This window comes from Carettochelys insculpta, chromosome 6 (genome assembly GCF_033958435.1).
Source record: "Carettochelys insculpta isolate YL-2023 chromosome 6, ASM3395843v1, whole genome shotgun sequence".
Taxonomy (NCBI): Eukaryota; Metazoa; Chordata; order Testudines; family Carettochelyidae; genus Carettochelys; species Carettochelys insculpta.
Genome location: NC_134142.1, coordinates 119,907,868 through 119,929,090, shown reverse-complemented (window position 1 = coordinate 119,929,090; position 21,223 = coordinate 119,907,868). Strand labels below are relative to the sequence as shown.

At 51.4% G+C, this 21,223-nt stretch overlaps 1 protein-coding gene across 1 annotated transcript; it reads left to right on the top strand.

Moving 5' to 3' along the window:
- Positions 1-5,738: 5,738 nt before the first annotated feature.
- On the top strand, positions 5,739-21,207 carry LOC142015150 (mas-related G-protein coupled receptor member H-like). Its single transcript, XM_074998569.1, has 3 exons — positions 5,739-6,677; positions 13,995-14,117; positions 21,187-21,207. Exons 1-3 carry the CDS (start codon positions 5,739-5,741, stop codon positions 21,205-21,207), a joined length of 1,083 nt encoding a protein of 360 aa, XP_074854670.1.
- The last annotated feature ends 16 nt before the right edge of the window (positions 21,208-21,223 follow it).

The following is a 21,223-nucleotide window of genomic DNA, read 5'->3' as shown; positions in this document are numbered from 1 at the left end:
TACCCTCAGGGTCTGGAGGCTGCAGTTTGTGACAGGCCTGTAGGAACCTCAAATATGTGAAAGGAAAGAATCTCCATCCTGGAGAACACCCTGCCTATTTTTCCACTTGCCTATATTGTCTGGTGGGCATGCTGCCCAGCATGTCTCCAGGTGGTGGATAGAAGGGGGCCTCTCCTGACAGGTCTAGTGCAAAATAAGTGCGTTTTGTTGTGCAAATATGCAGCCGTGGACCAGCAGAGGCAACTTTACCAGGGTGTGATGGGGCACTGATTGGCATCCATTGTGCTAAATAAAAAAATCACAAGTGTCCGATGACAATGCTGTGGCATGGTGAATGTGGCCTGCCATCAAATAAGGCTACTGCCCCCTCATTCTGCATGAGATGAGGGTCTGGGCTACTTGGGTCCCTGGATTATTTTGGATTATCCAAATGGCGTATGAACCATGATTTGGTCACCAGCATCCAAGGGAGCATGACTCCTTACGTCACCCAGGGAAGACAACCCTTTCAGAAAATTCCTCACTGCCTTGTGGGTAGGTTTGGGAGATCCAAAGGCTATGGGAGTAAACCTAGGCAGAAAATCTGGAGTGGAGACCCTAAGGCGTTCACCAGGGTGGATTCATCAAACCTGCTTTCTGGCATCTCCTTGCAGTCATCTCAGTTCCAAATGTACTGACTTCTGTCTTTCCTTTGGATTCAGCCGGGGCGACTGAGAGGAGGATAGTGCTGCTTGGGCAATGCCCTTGCTCCAAACTCTAGCCCAGGCAATCAGTGTGTAAGATGGTGCCAATAGAGAGGACACTCCATCCTTTCTGATAGCATGGAAACAACACAGGAAGTGGCACTTACGGGTTGTAAGCCCTCCTCAAATGGCAAAGAGGAAGATGCCATGGGTCACTTTCATCGGTGGGATAAGTCATCACTCTCCACTTGTCAACTACCACCTGCCTCAAGCTGGGCAGTCCCTGGTCAATAAGGGTGCTGACCCACCACATCTGCCTTCCACGTTGAGTGCATGGGAATAGACCAGAAATTGAAAAGTAGATGTAAATGATGTAGCCGCCATAAAATAAATTGATAAATCAACTTGCCTCCGGCTCAGTAGCTGGAATGTGTGGACCATGTGTCCGGGACTTGAATCTACCCATGACTTCACGAACATGGACTCAATATGCAAAACAGCAGTCAGAGACCAACAGCTATACAAACTGAATGTCGACACTGCTGCTCTCCAGGAAATCAGGCTGGCAGATGCTGGGTCCGTGAAACTAACCAGCTACACTTTCTTTTGGAAGGACTTGAGTTCAGAGGAACCACCATCTCTACAGAGTTGGATTTGCTGTTCAGAGCAATCTGCTGAAATCTATCGATATGCCCACAGCTGAATCGGAATGCATTATATCCTTGAAGCTCTGCACCACGTCAGGATATGTCAACATCATCAGTGCTTATGCACCCAGGTTGGTGTTGTGCACCGAAGAGAAGGACCACTTTTATTATAATCTTCAGAAAGTTATCGACTCCTTTCCAACTGGCAAACAACTGTACCTCCTTGGCAACTTCAACACGAGAGTTGGACACGATCATCAGTCTTGGCCCATCTGCCTCGGTCATCACGGTATTGGGAAAATGAACAAAAATGGTCAAAGTCTTCTTGAATGCAGCTCTCAGAATCAGCTCTGCATCACTAATACTTTCTTTAACTTGAAAGAGTGTCACAAGGTTTCATGGCGCCACCCCAGATCCAGTCACTGGCATCAACTTGACCTTGTACTGGTACACAGGAAATAATCTCAGTGCCATCAAATTTACACACACGTACCGCAGTGCAGATTGAGACACTAAACACTTCTTGATCATCAGCAGAGTGAAAATCGTCCCAAAGAAACTCTATATGACAAAGGAACGCAGAAAGCCAAAGATCAATACCCTCAATATCAGAGATGCACTGAAATGTTCTATCTTCACAGATGATCTCACTTGCAAAATGGAAAACAAACCATACCAACAAACGGTTGATGAAACATAATCCATGCTGAGAGATGCAATATACGAATGTGCCAAATCTGCCTTTGGAAATGTAAATTCTCTAACAAAGACTAGATCGATGAAAATGCTGACATTCTTCGGCCTCTTCTTGAAGAAAAACACCAGGCACATCTGAATAACATAAAGAGCCCATCTCAAAGCACAAGAGGTCAGCTTCGACATGCAAAATCTGTTCTTCAGAGAGAATCCAGGCGGTGCGTTAACAAATATTGGGTGGATCTATGTTCTAATATTCAAAAGGCATCTGATTTGGGCGACCTGAAAACTATGTATGATGGATTGAAGAAAGCACTCAGGTCAAACATTACTAAAGTCTGCCCACTGAATCATTTAAATGGATAGGTGATCACAGACAAAAAGCTGCAGATGTCCCGATGGGTGGAACACTACTCAAGCCTCTATTCCCACAAGTGTATAACACAACCTGTACTTGACAACCTCAACCCAACAATTCCAGAAACGTCTGAGCTAGATGCACAGCCTACAGACCTATCCATGGACATCAGAATCAGAAAGGCAGCTACTACTTTGGCAGACTTAAGAAACAAGCATGGAACAATCCTAAGATGACAGTGAAAACAAAGATACTACTCTACCAGGCATGTGTATTGAGTATCCTGCTATATGGTTCTGAGACATTGACCACCTACTCGAACCAGGAGTAAAAACTGAACAGCTTCCATCTTTGCTGCTTCCGCAGAATTATGAATATCAACTGTCAAGATAAAGTTTCAAATGTACATGTCCTGTCAAGATCTGGCATACCCAGCCTCATAGCGATCCTCAACAGCAGAAGACTACGATAGCTTGGTCATGTGAGAAGAAAGGGTGATGAACATCTTCCCAAAGAAATCGTCTTTGGTGAACTGTCATCTGGGTTGAGAACAAGAGGAAGACCAAAGCTAAGATTCAAGGATACATGGAAAAACACCATGAAAAAATTCAACATTGATCCAAAATCTTGGGAATCTAATCATCAGATCAAAATACCTGGTGACAATTGCTATGAGAGGGCACATCAACCTTCGATAGCATATCTGCAAGCCACACAAAAGAACTTCATCTTAGAAGGAAAAAGTCTCAGACTCAAGAATTCAGAAATAGACTGACAAGCGGGTACTGCAATCAACTGTGCAAATCCAGTATCGGACGTATAAGCCATGGGAGAAGCTGCAGACTCAAACGCTGCCAATAGATGAGATGAAAAGGGGCCATAGTAATAGTAGTATAGCTCCCTGTCTTCTCTGCCAGATGCAGCCTGGGCAGTTAATTGGCCTTCACAGCCCACTTAATCCTTCCAGTCTTGTGTGGGATGGGCACGCCCTCACAATGACTTTATGTGAAATATCACTACTCCAGCTGAGTAACTCTCAAAAGTCTTGGTTTAAGTACCCCAAGTACAGATTTTCTTCAGTTTCATAAAACTGTGTTAAGTTTCACCTCACTCACCTCTACCCATTTATAAACTATATCTCTGCCCAAGTCTCATAGGCCCAGATCCACAATGGTATTTAGATACCTAACTTGCAAATAGCTTTATAGAGCTGGATATTAGCCTCACACCAAGACCTTCCTGGTGCAACCAAAGTTTAGTGAGTGAGTCCCAGTATCTGTTGCCTCACCTGGTGTCTATCCTCACTCTGATCAGATTTGCTCACTTACATCTAGTCTGCTCTCCCAGCCTGGGTACATGTGCCCTCCCATCTCCACAACAACTGATTGGCCTAGAGTGATGCTGTCTCCTCACTTGGGTAGGGCTGAAATCCTGCTTTAGACTGGCATGTCACTTTACCAACAGGAAGTGGGGAGGTAGCCAACAGAGGCTCAAGACTGAGATTTCCTCCCAGTCCTCAAGCAAACCAGGAGGCAGGAGCCAGGAGCCAGCTCCCCTCTGTCCACCCACCTGTGGAACACTGCTTGTAGGGGCAATGTTGGGTTTATCACACTGTGGTAATACACACACTTGTTTCTTTTTCTTTTAGCCATTCAGTTATCTCAGTTCATTGCCTTTCACTTGCTCATTGCTCCTTTCTTTCAGTCCTTCTGGGACTATGGCCATTTTTAAGGATCATACTTACTCTACCCTGAGGCAATATTTATGTTGTTTAACTATATCAGTATTTATATGAATTATTTTGTTTTGAGTACCTGTCCCTCTCTTGAACCTTATGCTTTGGGTGAGTTCAATAAAGTCATCATTCAGTGTTAATGCCCAGACCTTATTTCATGTCACATCCACCCAGTCATAGTGAATTTTTTCAATCATTCTTTCTAGTTGGTGGGTTTGCAGTAAGAAACCCAATCTATTGCCACTTTAGTTTAAAAATACAGTGAGGGGAGATATATTTTCTATATGTGAGGAATAGATATGAAAATCCAGATACCGTGGTGATATCTGTTTTCAAGGCAAACACAAAATGCACAACTAAGGGTGTGTCTACACTAGGAACTAACTTCAAAGTTAAGCACTACATTGAAGTAGCCAGCAGAGAGTCTACATATGTTTTCCCTTACTTTGATGTTGACTTCGAAGTAGGGAGCCCAACTTTGAAGTCCTTACTGCATTCCCAGGAATGGGGTAGTGCCCTACTTCGAAGTTTAACTTCAATGTAGGGTATGTGTAGATACTTTACTTCAAAGTTGCTTACTTTGAAGTTATACTTCAAAGTAAGCAGCTTCAAAGTTATTTTTGTAGTGTAGACACAGCCCGTGTCCCAGAAATGTTTCATTAAAAAAACATAGTAAACTTAAACAGTTAAAAAGGTGCTAATTTTCAAGATAATTTACAGTTACAGCCTAAATGCCACAGAGTTTCTCAAATACAAATGACTTTTTTGTTTTCTGTCCTGAGACTTAATCTTTAGAAAGTTATTTCCATTATGCATAGCAGATCAGAAGTCATCACAGATCCCTGATATATTTTTCATGTTACAAAACTGCCCATTACTCATGAGATACTTCTCATCTCTATGTATCTCCCCGTTCAATGTAGAAAAGGCATTTCCAGGATGGGATGTAGTCGGGACAAGTGTTAGATATGTCACAGGAGGCACAGGGAACATTTTCGTGTCCTGATAACAGATTAATTTTTGTAAGAAGATCCTATGGGGAAAATCTCAATTAGAGACTGACTGACATTGACATTCAAAAGTGAATCTGCTCTACCACAGTTCCAGTAAACACCCAGTTCAGGCACCAGGGAGTGGAGGGAAGCAAGGTAAGGGTTTTGTGGATGGATTCTGTGTTCTTTGCCATCATTAATACTACATGGATGTTCTTTTTCCTCTCTTCCCTACTGCCCGTTTTCCACCCCTGACTCTCTCTCTCCTGTCATTGTCTTTCCATGCATGATTGACAACGCTTCCCATTTCTCTCTTCCACCACCACCCTTCCTTCCATGTTTAACTGTCTCTCTGCCTCCACATCCAGGGTGAGGACCCCCCACCCATCAGTCGTTCTCCCTGTCTCTCTGTACCTAACAGCCGCAGGGCTGTTATGGCTCTGGATATCTAACACTCTTTGGAATCTCTCTGTTCCAGGCCAGAAGGCCAGGGAGGGCCTAGAAGTATCAGGGAAACACAGCACTGGGAATTTATTGGACACTGATTCTCCTCTGTCTGCTCTCTGCCAGCAGGTGTAGAAGAGAGACGGGTAAACGGAGAGACCAGCATCCTGCAGCAGAAGTTTCATGATGACAGAGCTGAGGGCACCATCCCTGCTCCCCACAGAGCCCAGCCTGGAAAATGAAACCAAAAAAAATTTGACTTCAATAGATTTCATAATAGAGCGTTTAACTCCAGAAGGCTTGGGTGTCACTCTGGTTTTATGCCTCTTTGGGCTGATAGCAAATGGAGTTGTGCTCTGGTTCCTCGGCTTCCGCATTAAGAGGAACCCCTTCACCGTCTACATCCTCAACTTGGCTGCTGCTGACTTTGCCTATTTCCTCTGCTTGGGTCTTCTCTTAACAATATACAATGTCAGACATTTATTTCCAAGTTTAGGTATATTGTACTCAAACAATTCTTTTTGCTTGCTCCTTCTGTTCACATACAGCACTAGCCTGTACCTCCTGACGGCCATCAGCACTGAGCGGTGTGTATCAGTCCTCTTCCCTATTTGGCACCGATGCCGCCGCCCAAAGCACTTGTCTGCCGCTGTCTGTGCCCTGCTCTGGGCTCTCTCCTGCCTGCTCACTGGACTGGCCTCTTATGATTGTGTTTGGACGGACTTGAACAATTGTTACATGATGCTCACTCCACTCTCAGCTGTGAATTTTCTGATATTTGCTCCCATCATGGTTGTGTCCAGTCTGACCCTGGTCATCAAGGTCCAAAGCAGCTCCCAGCGACGCCAGCCAGGAAAGCTTTACATCCTTATCCTGCTCACCGTCCTCTTCTTCCTCTTCTTTGCTACTCCCTTCAGTATTGGCATCTTCCTACAGAATTTTTATAATCCTTTCAAATTGACCTTTATCACAGTAATGCAGGCCTCTATCAACAGCATCATCAACCCAGTTATTTACTTCCTTGTCGGGAGCTACAGGAATCGACAGTTCAGGGGATCCATCAAGCATGCACTGCAGAGAGTTTTTGAAGATAAGGCAGATTCCAGAGAGGAAAGAGATAGGGTTAGGGCCACTTAACTCTCTATAGCAACCAACCTGCAAGACCCTATTATGGGCTGGAGGTTTCTCTAATACAGTGGTTCTCAGCAAATCTGCCGCTTGTAGCCCAATCAACACACAGCTGCAGCCCAAGAGACAGCTACTGGGCCATACAGGTGGTACATATGATGTGTGGCTGCATATGTGGCCCACAACGATAGGTTGAGAACCACCGATCTAGAATCACACACAGGACCCAATCCTGATGTCACTGGAGTCAGGAACAAAATTTCCTTTGAACGGATTAGGGACAGGACCAGGACTGTACCATTCTTTTTCCCTTGAACGTCATAAATATCTCTGACCAGGAATATTTCCTTGGATGTTCCATTTCCACTCCAGCGTAAAGGAAATTCTCTTGCTCTCATATAAGCAGGGTCTGGACAAAGTACCCCCTTCATGAGAAACTTAAGCAGAGGGCCATGCCCAATATACTACCGTGAGGGTGTTTCACTTATTGTTCACGTGCTTTTTTCTCTTCCTAACTTGGTTTTTATTACACACAAGAGGTGCATCTACACTACAGCGCAACATCAAAGTAGCCAGCACAACTTCAAAATAGCGCGCATGCCTCATCTACGCACACAGCGCACGACGTTGGAGTTGAAATCAACATTAGTTGCGGAGACGTCAAAACCGCTATTCAGCTGTGTCTACATGTGCACACTACTTCAAAGTAGCGGCACTAACTTCAAAATAGCGCCCGTCGCAGCTACACGCGTCGGGCGCTATTTCGAAGTTAACTTCGACGTTAGGCGGCGAGACGTCGAAGTCGCTAACCTCATGAGGGGATCGGAATAGCGCCCTACTTCGACGTTCAATGTCGAAGTAGGGACCGTGTAGACGATCCGCGTCCCACAACGTCGAAATTGTGGGGTCCTCCATGGCAGCCATCAGCTGTGGGGTTGAAAGACGCTGTCTCTCCAGCCCGTGTGGGGCTCTATGGTCACCGTGTGCAGCAGCCCTTAGCCCAGGGCTTCTGGCTGCTGCTGCTGCAGCGGGGGATTCATGCTGCATGCACAGGGTCTGCAACTCATTGTCGGCTCTGTGGATCTTGTGCTGTTTAGTGCAAGTGTGTCTGGGAGGGGCCCTTTAAGGGAGCGGCTGGCTGTTGAGTCCGCCCTGTGACCCTGTCTGCAGCTGTGCCTGGCACCCTTATTTCGATGTGTGCTACTGTGGCGTGTAGATGTTCCCTCGCTGCGCCTATTTCGATGTGGTGCTGTGCAACGTCGATGTTGAACATCGACGTTGCCAGCCCTGGAGGATGTGTAGACGTTATTCATCGAAATAGCCTATTTCGATGTCGCCACAATGAAATAGGCTAGTTCGATGTAGGCTTCACGTGTAGACGTAGCCTTCCTGTGAGAAGATGGGAATAGCGCCCTACTTTGACATCTAGGCTACATCTACACTAGGACACTACATCGAAGTAGCCTATTTCAAAGGAACATCGAAATAGGCGACTTTGATGCATATCGTCCACACGTCCTCCGGGGCTGCTGCCATCGACGTTCGACGTTGAAGTAGCAACGGGGGAAGGTCAAAAGGAGCTGCCGCAGAAGGAAACACAGCGTCCACACGCAAGTGCTCCCCATCGAAATAAGGGGCCAGGAAAGCCTGCAGACAGGGTCACAGGCTGGACTAGCCCTTCTGGGGCAACAGCAATCCACCCCTTTAAAGGGCCCCTCCCAGACACACCCGGCCTGCACAGCACCAGGTCTGCAGAGCGCTAGCCACACTCTTGCAGACCAATGCACAGCAGCCATGGACCCCCAGAAGCAGCACCTGAAAGCCTTCCAGATAGTCACCCAAGGAGCAAGCGCCCTCCTAGGTGCTGCACAGGAGGCTGCCCAGCAGCTCCTGGAAGGGGGGCTTTCCCAGGGGGCAGATGGGGATGCCCCTGACCACCAGGCTCCCCTGTTCCTCCCCCACTGTGTGCTCCGCTGACTCTGGAGCTACCCCACCAGCTCACAGTGATGGGAGCAGCTGGTCATGCAGGAGTGGGACAAAGACATGTGGCTGCGGAACTTCCGCATGAGCCGGCAGACCTTCCTGGAGTTCTGCCAGTGGCTCACCCCCGCACTGAGGCACCAGGACACCCAGATGCGACGTGCCCTCCCCATCGAGAAGAGGGTCGCAAGAGCTGTCTGGAAGCTGGGCACTCCAGACAGCTACCGCTCTGTGGGACACCAGTTTGGAGTGGGAAAGGCCATGGTCAGGGCTGTCGTCAAGGAGGTAAGGAGGCCTGGCCATGCACTCGCAGGGGGGCAGGGGTGCCAGGGAGGGGCCGGGTGTGGGGCTGGGGAGGGAGGGGTGCTGGGGAGGGAGGGGCTAGGTGGGGGGGTGCCAGAGAAGGTGCCCGGGAGGGGGGCCTGAGGGGAGGGGCTTGGGGCACCCTGCACACCCTCATGGGTGCTTTTGTTCCCTCCCCAGAGGTGGTCCGTACGCTCAATGCCATGCTGCTGCAGAAGGTCGTCCGAGTCAGGGACCTGGATGCAGCCGTCGCTGGATTTGCTGCCATGAGGTTCCCGAACTGCTTCAGGGCCCTAGATGGGATCCACATCCCCATTCACGCCCCGGACCACAGCGGGAGAAGATACATCAACCGGAGGGGCTACCTGCAGGCTATGGTGGACAGCCAGAGCCACGTCCAGGAGTCTACGTGGGCTGGCCCAGCTGTGCACACTATGCCCACGTTTTTCGGAACTCAGGCCTGTGCCGCTGGCTTGAGGCAGGGACCTACATTCCCTAGAGGGAGATCCCTCTGGGGCACACCACCATGCCCCTCTGCCTTGTGGCAGACGTGGCCTACCCACTGCAGCCCTGGCTCATGTGCCTGTACACCAGCCACCTCACCGCCAGCCAGAAGCGGTTTGACACCCGACTGAACCACGCCCGCCAGGTGGTGGAGAGTACCTTTGGCTGCCTGAAGGGCTGCTGGTGGCGCCTCCTTGCCTGCCTGGACATCAGCCTCCAGAACATCCACCAGCTTGTGAGCGCATGCTGCACACTCCACAACATTGTTGAGAGCAAGGGGGAGGCCTTCATCCAGGGGTGGGCAGTCGATGCCAGCACAGGCTTCCCCCAGCTGTCTGCCACACCCAGTCACCGGGCCCACCGTGAGGGGGTACAGGTCCGTGAGGCCCTGCGGGCCCATTTTGATCAGGGAGACCCCTGAGCACCTCCCTAGCCTTCCCCGGAGGGCCTCCCACACACCACCCCCCTGCCCGCACACTGCCCCCACTGCCCACACACCATCCCCGCAACAAGCACACGTCTCAGGTTCTTTGGAAAATAAAACTGTGGATTATTGAAAACTGGTAAACTCTCTTATGTGCACAACAAAAACTGAACCAATATACAAAAGGGGACAACTATATACAAGGGGACAACTATATACAAATGGGGGGCCAGCGGATGGATGGCTTGGCTGTTGGCCTATCAATCTGGGGTGGGTGTAGAGGGGCGCGACCCCTGGTGGGTATGGGTTGTGGCCCCCCCTTGTCCACGGTCCCCAGCGCAGCCGGCTGGGGGCCAGAAGGACCAGCAGGTATGGCCGGGATGCCTCCACTGGCCGGTCTTCAGCCCCAGTGGGCTGCAGTCCTGGGGGGCTGGAAGGCAGTGTAGCAGGTGGAGCGGCAGGGGGCGAGGCAGGTGGCGCAGCAGGTGAGGCGGCGGGCAAGGAAGGTGAGGCGGCAGGGGGGGCATCAGGTGGAGCAGCGGGGAGGGTGGCAGGGTGAGTAGCGGGGAGTGGGAGCTGGGTGACAACCTCCTGAAATGACCTGGCTATATCCCAGAAGATGCCCATGAATTCCAGTCCAGCCACCCAGCGCCAGCTGGACTCCTCCCGGTCAAAGCAGAGCCTCTCCTCAGCCACCTCTGCCTGCCACTGGAGAGCCGCCAGGAGCTGGGGGTCCACAGGGGCCATCCCCTGGGTCTGGTGGTGGCGTGCCCATCCTGCTGGCCTTGGAGGTGTCCCCGGGTGCTGGCGGTGCCTGACCTCCGGCGGGCTCTTGGAGACCACGGAGGGTGCCTGGTTGCCTGGGGCCTTGGATGGTGCAGCTGAAGGGAGGGAGAGAGGGAAGGGAAGGCTGTTAATACTGTGCCCTAGCCCATGGCCCATTCCTCCCATCCCCCCCTTGGATGCTGGGTCTCCATCCCCGTGAGTGGGTGCGGTGTCCCTGTTGGGTGTCCCCATTGCATGGTCCCCCTCCCCCCAGGGTTAGGGCGCAGTACAGTCCATGGGTGGGGGTGCTGATGGGCGCTGATGGCCATGCCACCATCCTGGACCGTGCTGTGGCTGGGTCTGCTGGGGGTGTGTGGGGTTCCCGGTTGTGTCTGATGCCCCCACCCCGTGGCCCAAGGAGGTGTGCCCTGTGCGATACGTACCTGACAATCCACTGCCATGGTCAGGGGAACCCCAGTGGGCAGACGCCCGGCTGGTGCTCCGGGAGGGGAGGTCTATGAGAAGGCCCCACTCCTCGCTTTGGACCCCTCCTCCACCATCCCAAGGGGTGGCTCCTCAGGTGGGCCTCAGGGTGCAGGGCTGGCCTCCAGGTTGGACTCCAGCTCTGAAGCTGCTGGGACTCCTTGGCTGCGGTGTCCAATGTGGCCTGGCAGGAGGAGGTGTCCAGCGGGCCCAGGATGGCCCTGAGCGCCCTATAATAGGGGCAAGCAGTGGGGGCGGCCCCCAGACCAGCTGGCCAAGTCCTGGGCCCGGGCATAACCCTGCCTCAACTCCTTCACCTTGCTACAGACGTGATCCAGAGTGCAGGCAGGGTGACCCAGGGTGTCCAGGCCCTCGGCCAGTTGAGCGAACACTTCTGCATTCCACCGCTTGCTCCCCATCACATGGAGCACCTCCTCCTCACCCCAGAGTCGCAGTAGGTCTCAAAGCTCAGCCTCTGGCCAGGAGGGGCCCCGCTGCTTTTTGGCCCCCTGTTTGGCTGCCAGGGGTGCCTGGGTCCCCTCAGGGGGAGCCCTGAGGGCGCTCTGAGGGCTGGCTGGCTGCCATGGCTGGTGAATGTGCGGATCGGGTCCTCTGGAAAGCATGCAGGTCTAGCATATGCATATACTGCTGCCTGCATGCTCTCAGCTTCCTGCCACAGGAGATCCGGGTCTGTGGTGCTTTAAGGGCTGCCACGCACGGTGATCATAGAGCCCCACAGGGACTGGACAGCATGTCTCAACCCCTCAGCTGATTGTCGCCATGGAGGATCCCTCTATTTCGAAGTAGCGGGACACAGATCGTCTACACACACTCTACTTTGACGTTGAACGTTGAAGTAGGGCACTATTCCCATCTTCAGATAGGAATAGCCTTTTCAACGTCTTGCTGCCTAACATCGATTTCAACGTCGAAATAGCGCACGGCACGTGTAGACACGACGTGTGCTATTTCAACGTTGTGCTGGCTACTTGGAAGTAGCTGGCTAGTGTAGACGCACCCCTAATGTCGAAGTAGGACATGTGTAGATGATCCATGTCCCACTACTTAGAATAGCAGGGTCCGCCATGGAAGCAATCAGCTGGGACACGGAGACTAGGGCTACGTCTACACTAGCCAAAAACTTTGAAATGGCCATGCAAATGGCCATTTTGAAGTTTACTAATGAAGCACTGAAATACATATTCAGCGCCTCATTAGCATGCGGGCGGCTGCAGCACTTCGAAATTGATGCGGCTCACCACCGTGCGGCTCGTCCAGATGGGGCTCCTTTTCAAAAGGACCCCAGCTAGTTCGAAGTCCCCTTATTCCCATCTGTTCATAGGATTAAGGGGACTTCAAAGTAGCTGGGGTCCTTTCGAAAAGGAGCCCCGTCTGGATGAGCCACACGGCGGCGAGCCGCATCAATTTCGAAGTGCCTCGGCCGCCTGCATGCTAATGAGGCGCTGAATATGTATTTCAGTGCTTCATTAGTAAACTTCAAAATGGCCATTTGCATGGCCATTTCAAAGTTTTTGGCTAGTGTAGACACAGCCATGCTGTCCAGCCCCTGCGGGGCTCTACGATCTCTGCTCTCAGCAGCTCTTCAAGCTCTACAGACCCAGAAATCCCACAGCAGGAAGCTGAGACCATGCAGGAAGCAGCTGTGCCATGAGGTGCCCCTGCACAACCTGGAGCAAGGTGATGGCAGCCAGCCAACGCCCCAAGCACTCCCAGAGCTCCCCCGCTTAGTCATCACAGGGCTCTCAAGCCTCCAGCCAGCGGGGCAGGAAGGGGGACCCCTCCAGGACTGACACCGAGCTCCAAGACCTGCTGGGGCTCTGGGGTGAGAAGGAGGTGCTCCACATAATGGGGAGCAAGTGGCATAACGTGGCTATGTTCACCCAGCTGGCCGAGGGCCTGACCTCCTGGGGTCACCCTGCCTGCTCTCCTGACCATGTCAGGAGTAAGGTCAAGGAGCTGCAGCAGGGCTATGCCCAGGCGCGGGACTCAGCCAGCCACTCAGGGGCTGCTCTCACTGCTTGCCTCTATTACTCGGAGCTCAGGGACGTCCTGGGACCCCAGGACACCTACTCCCCCCAGCCATCCTCAACACCATGGCCGAGGAGCCCCAGCAGGGTGTGGAGCCAGATTCGGGACCAGAGACCAGCCCACACCCCCAGAGCCAGCGCTGGGGCTAGCCACGGACCTGCTGGAGTGGTCCAGTGAGGAGGCGGAGCTTGTAATGGACTCCTCTCCTGCAGCTCCAGCTGGGCATCCACCTGATGGGCTTCCCCTGACTGTGGCAGTGGACCCTTCGGTACGTACCCCACAGGCTACACACCCCCAGGCCATGGGGCAGGGGCACCCTACATGACCTGGGGCCCCACACTACTCCCAGCAGACCCCGGCTTGCTAGGGCCCAGGCAGATCATGGCCCCAGGATGGCAGTACAGATTCCAGTGCCCGTCAGCACCCACACCCGCAGACAGCACCACACCCAACCCCTGGGAGGAGGGGTGGAGGGGCAGAAGGGCAGGCCACACGAAGGGGCTGCCCACAGGTCCACCACACTCATGGACAGGGGACGGGGATGCTACGCCCAAGGGGGGATGTGTGGCGTGGGCCACTGGGCAGGGCTCAGTACTCATGGCTTTCCTCTCTCTTCCCTCCTGTTTCCGCAGCCGCACTATCCAAGGGCCAGGACAGCATGGCGTCATCCATTGTCCCGGACAGTTCCCTTGGTTCCCCAGACTGCAACCACCCCTGGGACACCATTGGTGCCAGGAAGGGCCCTCCTCCACCAGAGCCAGGGGCAAACTGGTGTGGACCCTGAGGTGGCTGCTGCTCTCCAGTGCCAGGCGGACATTGCAGAGCGGCGGCTGCAATTTGAGGAGCGGGAGACCACCTGGCACCAGAAGGCCTGGGGAGCCTTTATGGCCACCTTTAACAGGGTGGCCACCTCCTTTGAGAAGTTGGTGACCCAGCTGCCCTCCCTGCTGCCCAACCTCCTGCCTCACCTGCCAGACCCCCAGGGCAGGAGCCTGCTGAGGCCAATGGCCAGGCTGAGGACCCACCCCGGCCATACCTCCTGGTCCTCCCGGCTCTCAGCCAGCTTCACCGGGAACCGCGGACCCGGCAGGTGTCGCGCCTATCCACCCCCACCCCGGAGTGATGGGCCAATGGCTGATCCATCCAGGTGCCCCTCCTCATGTATATAGTTCTCCCCACCATGTATGTAGTTATCCCCCCTTAATGTATATAGTTATCCCCCCATGTATATAGTTGTGATAATTGTTCCAAAATCATCGTCAACCAGTTCATAGTTACCAATAATTCACAGTTTTATTTTTTCCAGACCCCTGTGTGGTGTGTGCTTCTTGTCGGGGCAGTATGCTGGTGGTGGGGGCAGTGCGCAGGAGACCCACTGGGGGGTGGCCAAGGCAGTACTCACTGGGGCCCTCCATCAAAATGTTGCCGCAAGGCCTCCTGGACCTGGACCCTGTCCTGGTGGACCTGGAGATTAGGGGCAGCAGCTGGTTAGGGGTAGCCTGTGCCAGCCTCGACCACCCATCTCTGCAAGTAGGCCTCCCCCTTGCCCTCCACAAAGTTGTGGAGTGTGCAGCATGCGCCCACAACATGGAGGACATTGGGAAGGCCAATGTCCAGGCGGGCCAGTAGACAGCACCACCAGCCCTGGAGGCGCCTGAAGACCTGCTCAACCACCTGCTGGGCCTGGCTCAGCTGGGTGTTGTAGTGCTTGTGGCTGGTGGTGAGGTGGCCCATGTAGGGGTGCAAGAGCTGGGGCTAGAGGGGGTATGCTGCATCTGCCACAAGGCAGAGGGGCTTGGAGGTCTCCCGCAGTGGGATCTCCCTCTGGGGGATGTAGGTCCCTGCCTCCAGCCAGCGGCACAGTCCCAAATTGCAGAACATGCGTTCATTGTGGGTGCAACCAGGCCAACACACATAGACGTCCTAGAACCAGCCCCAGCTGTCCACCATGGCCTGCAGGACCACAGAGTTGTAGCCATTCCTATTTGTAAAGTGTCCATCACTGCACTCCATGGCATGGATAGGAAAGTGGGTCCCATCCAGGGCCCCGAAGCAATTTGGGAACCCCATGGTAGTGAAATTCCCCAACTGCGATGACCCTCTGGAGCAGCAGGGTGTTGAGCGTGCACACCACCTGTGGGGAGGGGACATAGGCAACCGTGAGAGTGAGCAGGGTGCACCTGGCCCCGCCACCCCAGCTCCCCTCCCCAGCCCCCCAATGGGTGCGTGCCTGGTACTCCTTACCTCTATGATGGCAGCCCCAGCTGTGGCCTTGACCATACCAAATTGGTGGCCCACAGAGCGGTAGCTGTCTGGAGTGGCCAGTTTCCAGACAGCTATCGCGACCCTCTACTCCACAGTGAGGGCACACTGCGTGCAGGTGTCCTGGTGCCCCAGAGCGGGGGTCAGCCATTGGCAGAGCTCCAGGAATGTCTGCCGCTTCATCCTGAAGTTCTACAGCCACATGCTGTTCCATTCCCTTGTGACTAGGTGCTCCCATCACTTGGTGCTGGTGGGGTGACTCCAGAGCTGGCAGAGCACCCGGGGGGATGGGGGGGCAGGAGGGCCTGATGGTCTGAGGTGTCCTCTTCTGCCCCTGGGTTTGTATGTGTGAAACTGATTGTCCTCGAGCAAGGAAGGAACAATCAGCAGAAAACATGGTTTCAGCTTTCACCTGCCTCAAATGCAGCTACAGCAAAAGTGATCAGAACGCAAGTTCTGGCAGAGAATCAACGTCTCAAACTTGCAGAAAGCATGGCAAAGCTTTGGTGAACATATGTCCCATTATGAAAGGGAGAAGGTTTTATTTAAGCCTTCTTGCAGGTGTCCTATCTTATTTTTTAAAAAAGCAGACAAATTGCTTCCCAGTTTGGGGCGTACCCTGCTGAAGCAGCCTCCTATTTGTGGCTGGCACATAAATGCTGAGCAGGTACTACAAATGAACAAGCTCCACTCTCGAGGTTTTTGCAACAATGAAGTTCTACCGTGTTTACATCCTATTAGGGAAGCTACCACACACCCTGAAGGAAGATTCAGTACATTAGGATCATAATACTAAAACTGATAGCTTAAATGAGGTATTTTGTCCGAAGCAAGTCAGAGTTAGGAGTATTGATATTCACAAAACAATTTTTATAAAGCCTACGGGCATCAAAATAATGATCATAACTAATACTGTATCAGACAATAGATGTATGTATGACTTCCTTTAGAACAGTTTGCATTTGAGGGTTCCTTGGCTACGTCTACACGTGAAGCCAACATCGAAATAGCTTATTTCGATGTAGCGAGTAACATCTACACGTCCTCCAGGGCTGGCAACGTCGATGTTCGACTTCGATGTTGCGCGGCACCACATCGAAATAGGCGCTGCGAGGGAACGTCTACATGCCAAAGTAGCACACATTGGCTACGTCTACACGTGCACGCTACATCGAAATAGTCTATTTCGATGAATAACGTCTACACGTCCTCCAGGGCTGGCAACGTCGATGTTCAACTTCGACGTTGGGCAGCACCACATCGAAATAGGCGCTGCGAGGGAACGTCTACACGCCAAAGGAGCACACATCGAAATAAGGGTGCCAGGCACAGTTGCAGATAGGGTCACAGGGCGGACTCAACAGCCAGCCGCTCCCTTAAAGGGCCCCTCCCAGACACAGTTGCACTAAACAACACAAGATCCACAGAGCCGACAACTGGCTGCAGACCCTGTTCATGCAGCATGGATCCCCAGCTGCAGCAGCAGCAGCCAGAAGCCCTGGGCTAAGGGCTGCTGCACACAGTGACCACAGAGCCCCCGGGGCTGGAGAGAGAGCGTCTCTCAACCCCTCAGCTGATGGCCGCCATGGCGGACCCTGCTATTTCAATGTTGCGGGACGCGGATCGGCTACACGTGCCCTACTTCGATGTTCAACTTCGAAGTAGGGCGCTATTCCCATCCCCTCATGGGGTTAGCGGCTTCGACGTCTCGCCGCCTAATGTCGATGTTAACATCGAAATAGCGCCCAACACGTGTAGCCGTGACGGGCGCTATTTCGAAGTTAGTGCCACTACTTCGAAGTAGCGTGCACGTGTAGACACGGCTACTGAAATAAGGGTGCCAGGCACAGCTGCAGACAGGGTCACAGGGCGAACTCAACAGCAAGCCGCTCCCTTAAAGGGCCCCTCCCAGACACAGTTGCACTAAACAACACAAGATACACAGAGCTGACAACTGGTTGCAGACCCTGTGCCTGCAGCATGGATCCCCAGCTGCCGCAGCAGCAGCCAGAAGCCCTGGGCTAAGGGCTGCTGCCCACGGTGACCATAGAGCCCCGCAGGGGCTGGAGAGAGAGCATCTCTCAACCCCTCAGCTGATGGCCGCCATGGCGGACCCCGCTATTTCGAAGTTGCAGGACGCGCAACGACTACACAGTCCCTAGTAGGGCGCTATTCCTATCCCCTCATGGGGTTAGCAACTTCGACGTCTCGCCGCCTAACGTCGAAGTTAACTTCGAAATAGCGCCCGGCGCGTGTAGCCATGACGGGCGCTATTTCGAAGTTAGTGCCGCTACTTCGAAGTAGCGTGCGCGTGTAGACACAGCTCTTGTGTGTTTGGGCAACTACAATAAAGTCTCCTTTTCTTGGTCCATATCCACATATTCGCTCTTTCTAGCAGTTAATTCCATAGTACAAATCACAAGTAGGTGCTACAGCATTAAGTCAAAATGAATATTATCAGGCAAAACTACAGCTTTGGATATTTATGCAACATATATTATCGATCCAGAAATTGTACTGATGGGGAATTTTATGACATACATATTTGTAATAAAATGCAAAGAAGAAATATAGTAGTTGGCAAAAACGGGAGAAAAAGTGAATCATAAGGAAAGTTCCAACTTTCATGATAAATAACCAAATTGGTTACCCCCTAAATACACCAGATGCCTTTGTCAAGTAACAGCAGTAGTCTGTGATATCTGTCCCTTGAGACTTAATCTTTAGAAAGCCATCTCTGTTATACTTAGGAGAAAAGAAGTAGCAAAGAACCCTAATATGGTCTGATCTTGTAAAACTGCCCTGTGCTCACAAGATGCCCTGCTGTTATGATCTCTGTGTGCCACCCTACACTGCCTAAGAAAGTTACTTCTCTGATGGAACCTGGCTATTGTATAAAGCCCAGGGAAATTCTGTGTCTGGAAAACAGATTATAAAATAAGATCGTTTGCAGAGTGCTTGAGGGAAGGGAAAGGCTTGATTCAAATACCCCAGGTATAGACATTCTTCAGTTTCATAACATTTAGTTAACATCACTCACCTCTACCCAGTTATAATCTCTACCTCTGCCCAAGTGTTGTAGGCTCAGGTCCACAAAAGTATATAGAGCCCTAACTTCCAATTAGCTTTATAGATATGGCTTTTAGCCCCTGGTGCAACCAGAGCTTGGTGGGTGAGTCCTAGTATCTGTTCTCTCACCTGGTATCTATCCTCATTAAGATCAGAGCTCCTCACTTATGTCTTACCTGCTCTCCCAGCCTGGCTATCCATGGCTACGTCTACACGTGAAGCCAACATCGAAATAGCTTATTTCGATGTAGCAACATTGAAATAGGCTATTTCGATGAGTAATGTCTACACGTCCTCCAGGGCTGGCAACGTCGATGTTCAACTTCGACGTTGCGCAGCACCACATCGAAATAGGTGCTGCGAGGGCACGTCTACACGCCAAAGTAGCACACATCGAAATAAGAATGCCAGGAACAGCTGCAGACAGGGTCACAGGGCGGACTCAACAGCAAGCCGCTCCCTTAAAGGGCCCCTCCCAGACACAGTTGCACTAAACAACACAAGATCCACAGAGCCGACAACTGGTTGCAGACCCTGTGCCTGCAGCATGGATCCCCTGGGCTAAGGGCTGCAGAAGCCCTGGGCTAAGGGCTGCTGCCCATGGTGACCATAGAGCCCCGCAGGGGCTGGAGAGAGAGCTTCTCTCAACCCCTCAGCTGATGGCCGCCATGGCGGACCCCGCTATTTCGAAGTTGCGGGACGCGCAACAACTACACGGTCCCTACTTCGACGTTGAACGTCGAAGTAGGGCGCTATTCCTATCCCCTCATGGGGTTAGCGACTTTGACGTCTCGCCGCCTAACGTCGAAGTTAACTTCGAAATAGCGCCCAGCGCGTGTAGCCGTGATGGGCGCTATTTCGAAGTTAGTGCCGCTACTTCGAAGTAGCGTGCACGTGTAGACACGGCTCATGTGTCCCAGCCTGCTCTCTGGGCTGATCTCCAACCCCTGTCTCAGGCTGAGTTTTGATTACTACCATCCACCAACAATTGCAACATGAATTCAAGCTGAAGCCTAAGAGGGTTCATCTCTGCAGCCTTCTGCCCCCTTGGCAACCTCTTGGCCTACAGCAAATGCTCCCTCTCCTCCTTGGATAGGGCTGAAATGCTGCTTTAGACTGGCATGTCTCTTAACCAACGAAAACTTCGTAGGCAGGCAACAGAGACTCAAGAGTGAGATTTCCTCCCAGAAAATAAGTATGCTGGAGCCTGCTTCCCTTTGCTCACCCCTCATTGAGACACTACGTGTAGGCACGGTGTTGGGTTTATCACGCTGTGGTAATATGAACACTTGTTTGTGTTATCTCTGTCCACTGCATTTCACTTCCCTCTTGCCCCTTTCCTTTAGTCTTTCCGGGATTATGGCCGTTTTTAAATAAATATTCTTAATAATTCTTAAGAATATATTTGTGCTGTTTAGCTATATCATTATTTATATAAATTACTTTGTTTTGAATACCGATCGTTCTGTTGAACCTTGTGCTTTCAGTGAGTACAATAGAATCACAACTCAATATTAATGTCCAGACCTTATTCCATGCCATGTCCATCCTGTCAAAATGTATTTTTTTCAATCATTCTTTTTAGTTGGTGGGTATGCAGTAAGAAACACAAACAATCGATTGCCAACTTACTTTAAAAATACATTGATGGGAGATATATTTGGGTATGTGAAGAATAGATATGAAAAGCCAGATAACATGAAAATGTGTTTTCGAGGCAAACACCAAATGCATAACCAAGTGTCCCAGAAATTATAGTAAAATTAAACAATTAAGAAGGTGCTAATTTTTAAGATAGTTATCAACCATTTACAACTTACAGATAGCAGGAGATTTCTTCAAATACAAATTACTTTTTTATTTGTTATCTGTCCCGTGAGACTTAATCTTTAGAAAGCTATTTCCATCATGCATAGCAGATCAGAAGCAGTCACAGAGCCCTGATACTTTTTGATGTTATAAAACTCTCCAGCACCCAATAGATACCACTGATTTCTATGTATCTCCCTGTCCAGAGCAGAAAAGTCATTCTTTGGATGGGATCCAGTTGGGACCAGTGTCACGTATGTCACAAGATCAGAGAGGAAAATTTTACTATCCTGATAAGAGATTTTCCTCAAAGAATTTTTGCAAGATCTACAACGAGAATCTCAATTAGTGGACAACGGATCCTGAGATTCTGAAGTGGATCCATTCCACTGCTGTTCCAACAAACACTCAATTTGGGCATTAGGGAGTGGAGAGAAGCAAGGTAAGAGTTTGGTGAATGGATTCTCTGTTCTTTGTCATCATTAATACTACATAGTTATTCTTTTTCCGCTCTCCCCTACTGCCCATTTTACACCTCTGACTCTCTGTCCTGTCGTTCCCTTTCCATTCGTGATTGACAGCCCCTTCCATTTCTCTCTTCCAGCACCACCATTTCCTCCATTTTTAATGGTCCCTTCACCTATGTATCCTGCATGGTGACTCCTCACCCTTCAGCCTTTCTGCATTTCTCTCTGTCCCTTACAGCCCCAGGGCCATCACGGCTCTAGATATCTTACTCATTGGAATCTTACTGTTCCAGGCCAGAAGGCCAGGGAGGGCCTGTAACGATCAGGGAAACACAGCACTGGGAATGCATTGGACACTAACTCCCCTCTGTCTGCTCTCTGCCAACAGGTGTATAAGAGACAGGAGTAGACGAAGAGATTAGCAT

What these genes read in the sequence shown, in the direction of transcription:
- LOC142015150 (XM_074998569.1), top strand. Translation starts at nt 5,739, where the DNA reads ATGATGACAGAGCTGAGGGCACCATCCCTGCTCCCCACAGAGCCCAGC. An exon ending in CCAGAGAGGAAAGAGATAGG is followed by an intron (nt 6,678 to 13,994) that starts GTTAGGGCCACT and finishes GCTGCTCTCCAG; the next exon opens with TGCCAGGCGGACATTGCAGA. An exon ending in CCACCTCCTTTGAGAAGTTG is followed by an intron (nt 14,118 to 21,186) that starts GTGACCCAGCTG and finishes CTCTGCCAACAG; the next exon opens with GTGTATAAGAGACAGGAGTA.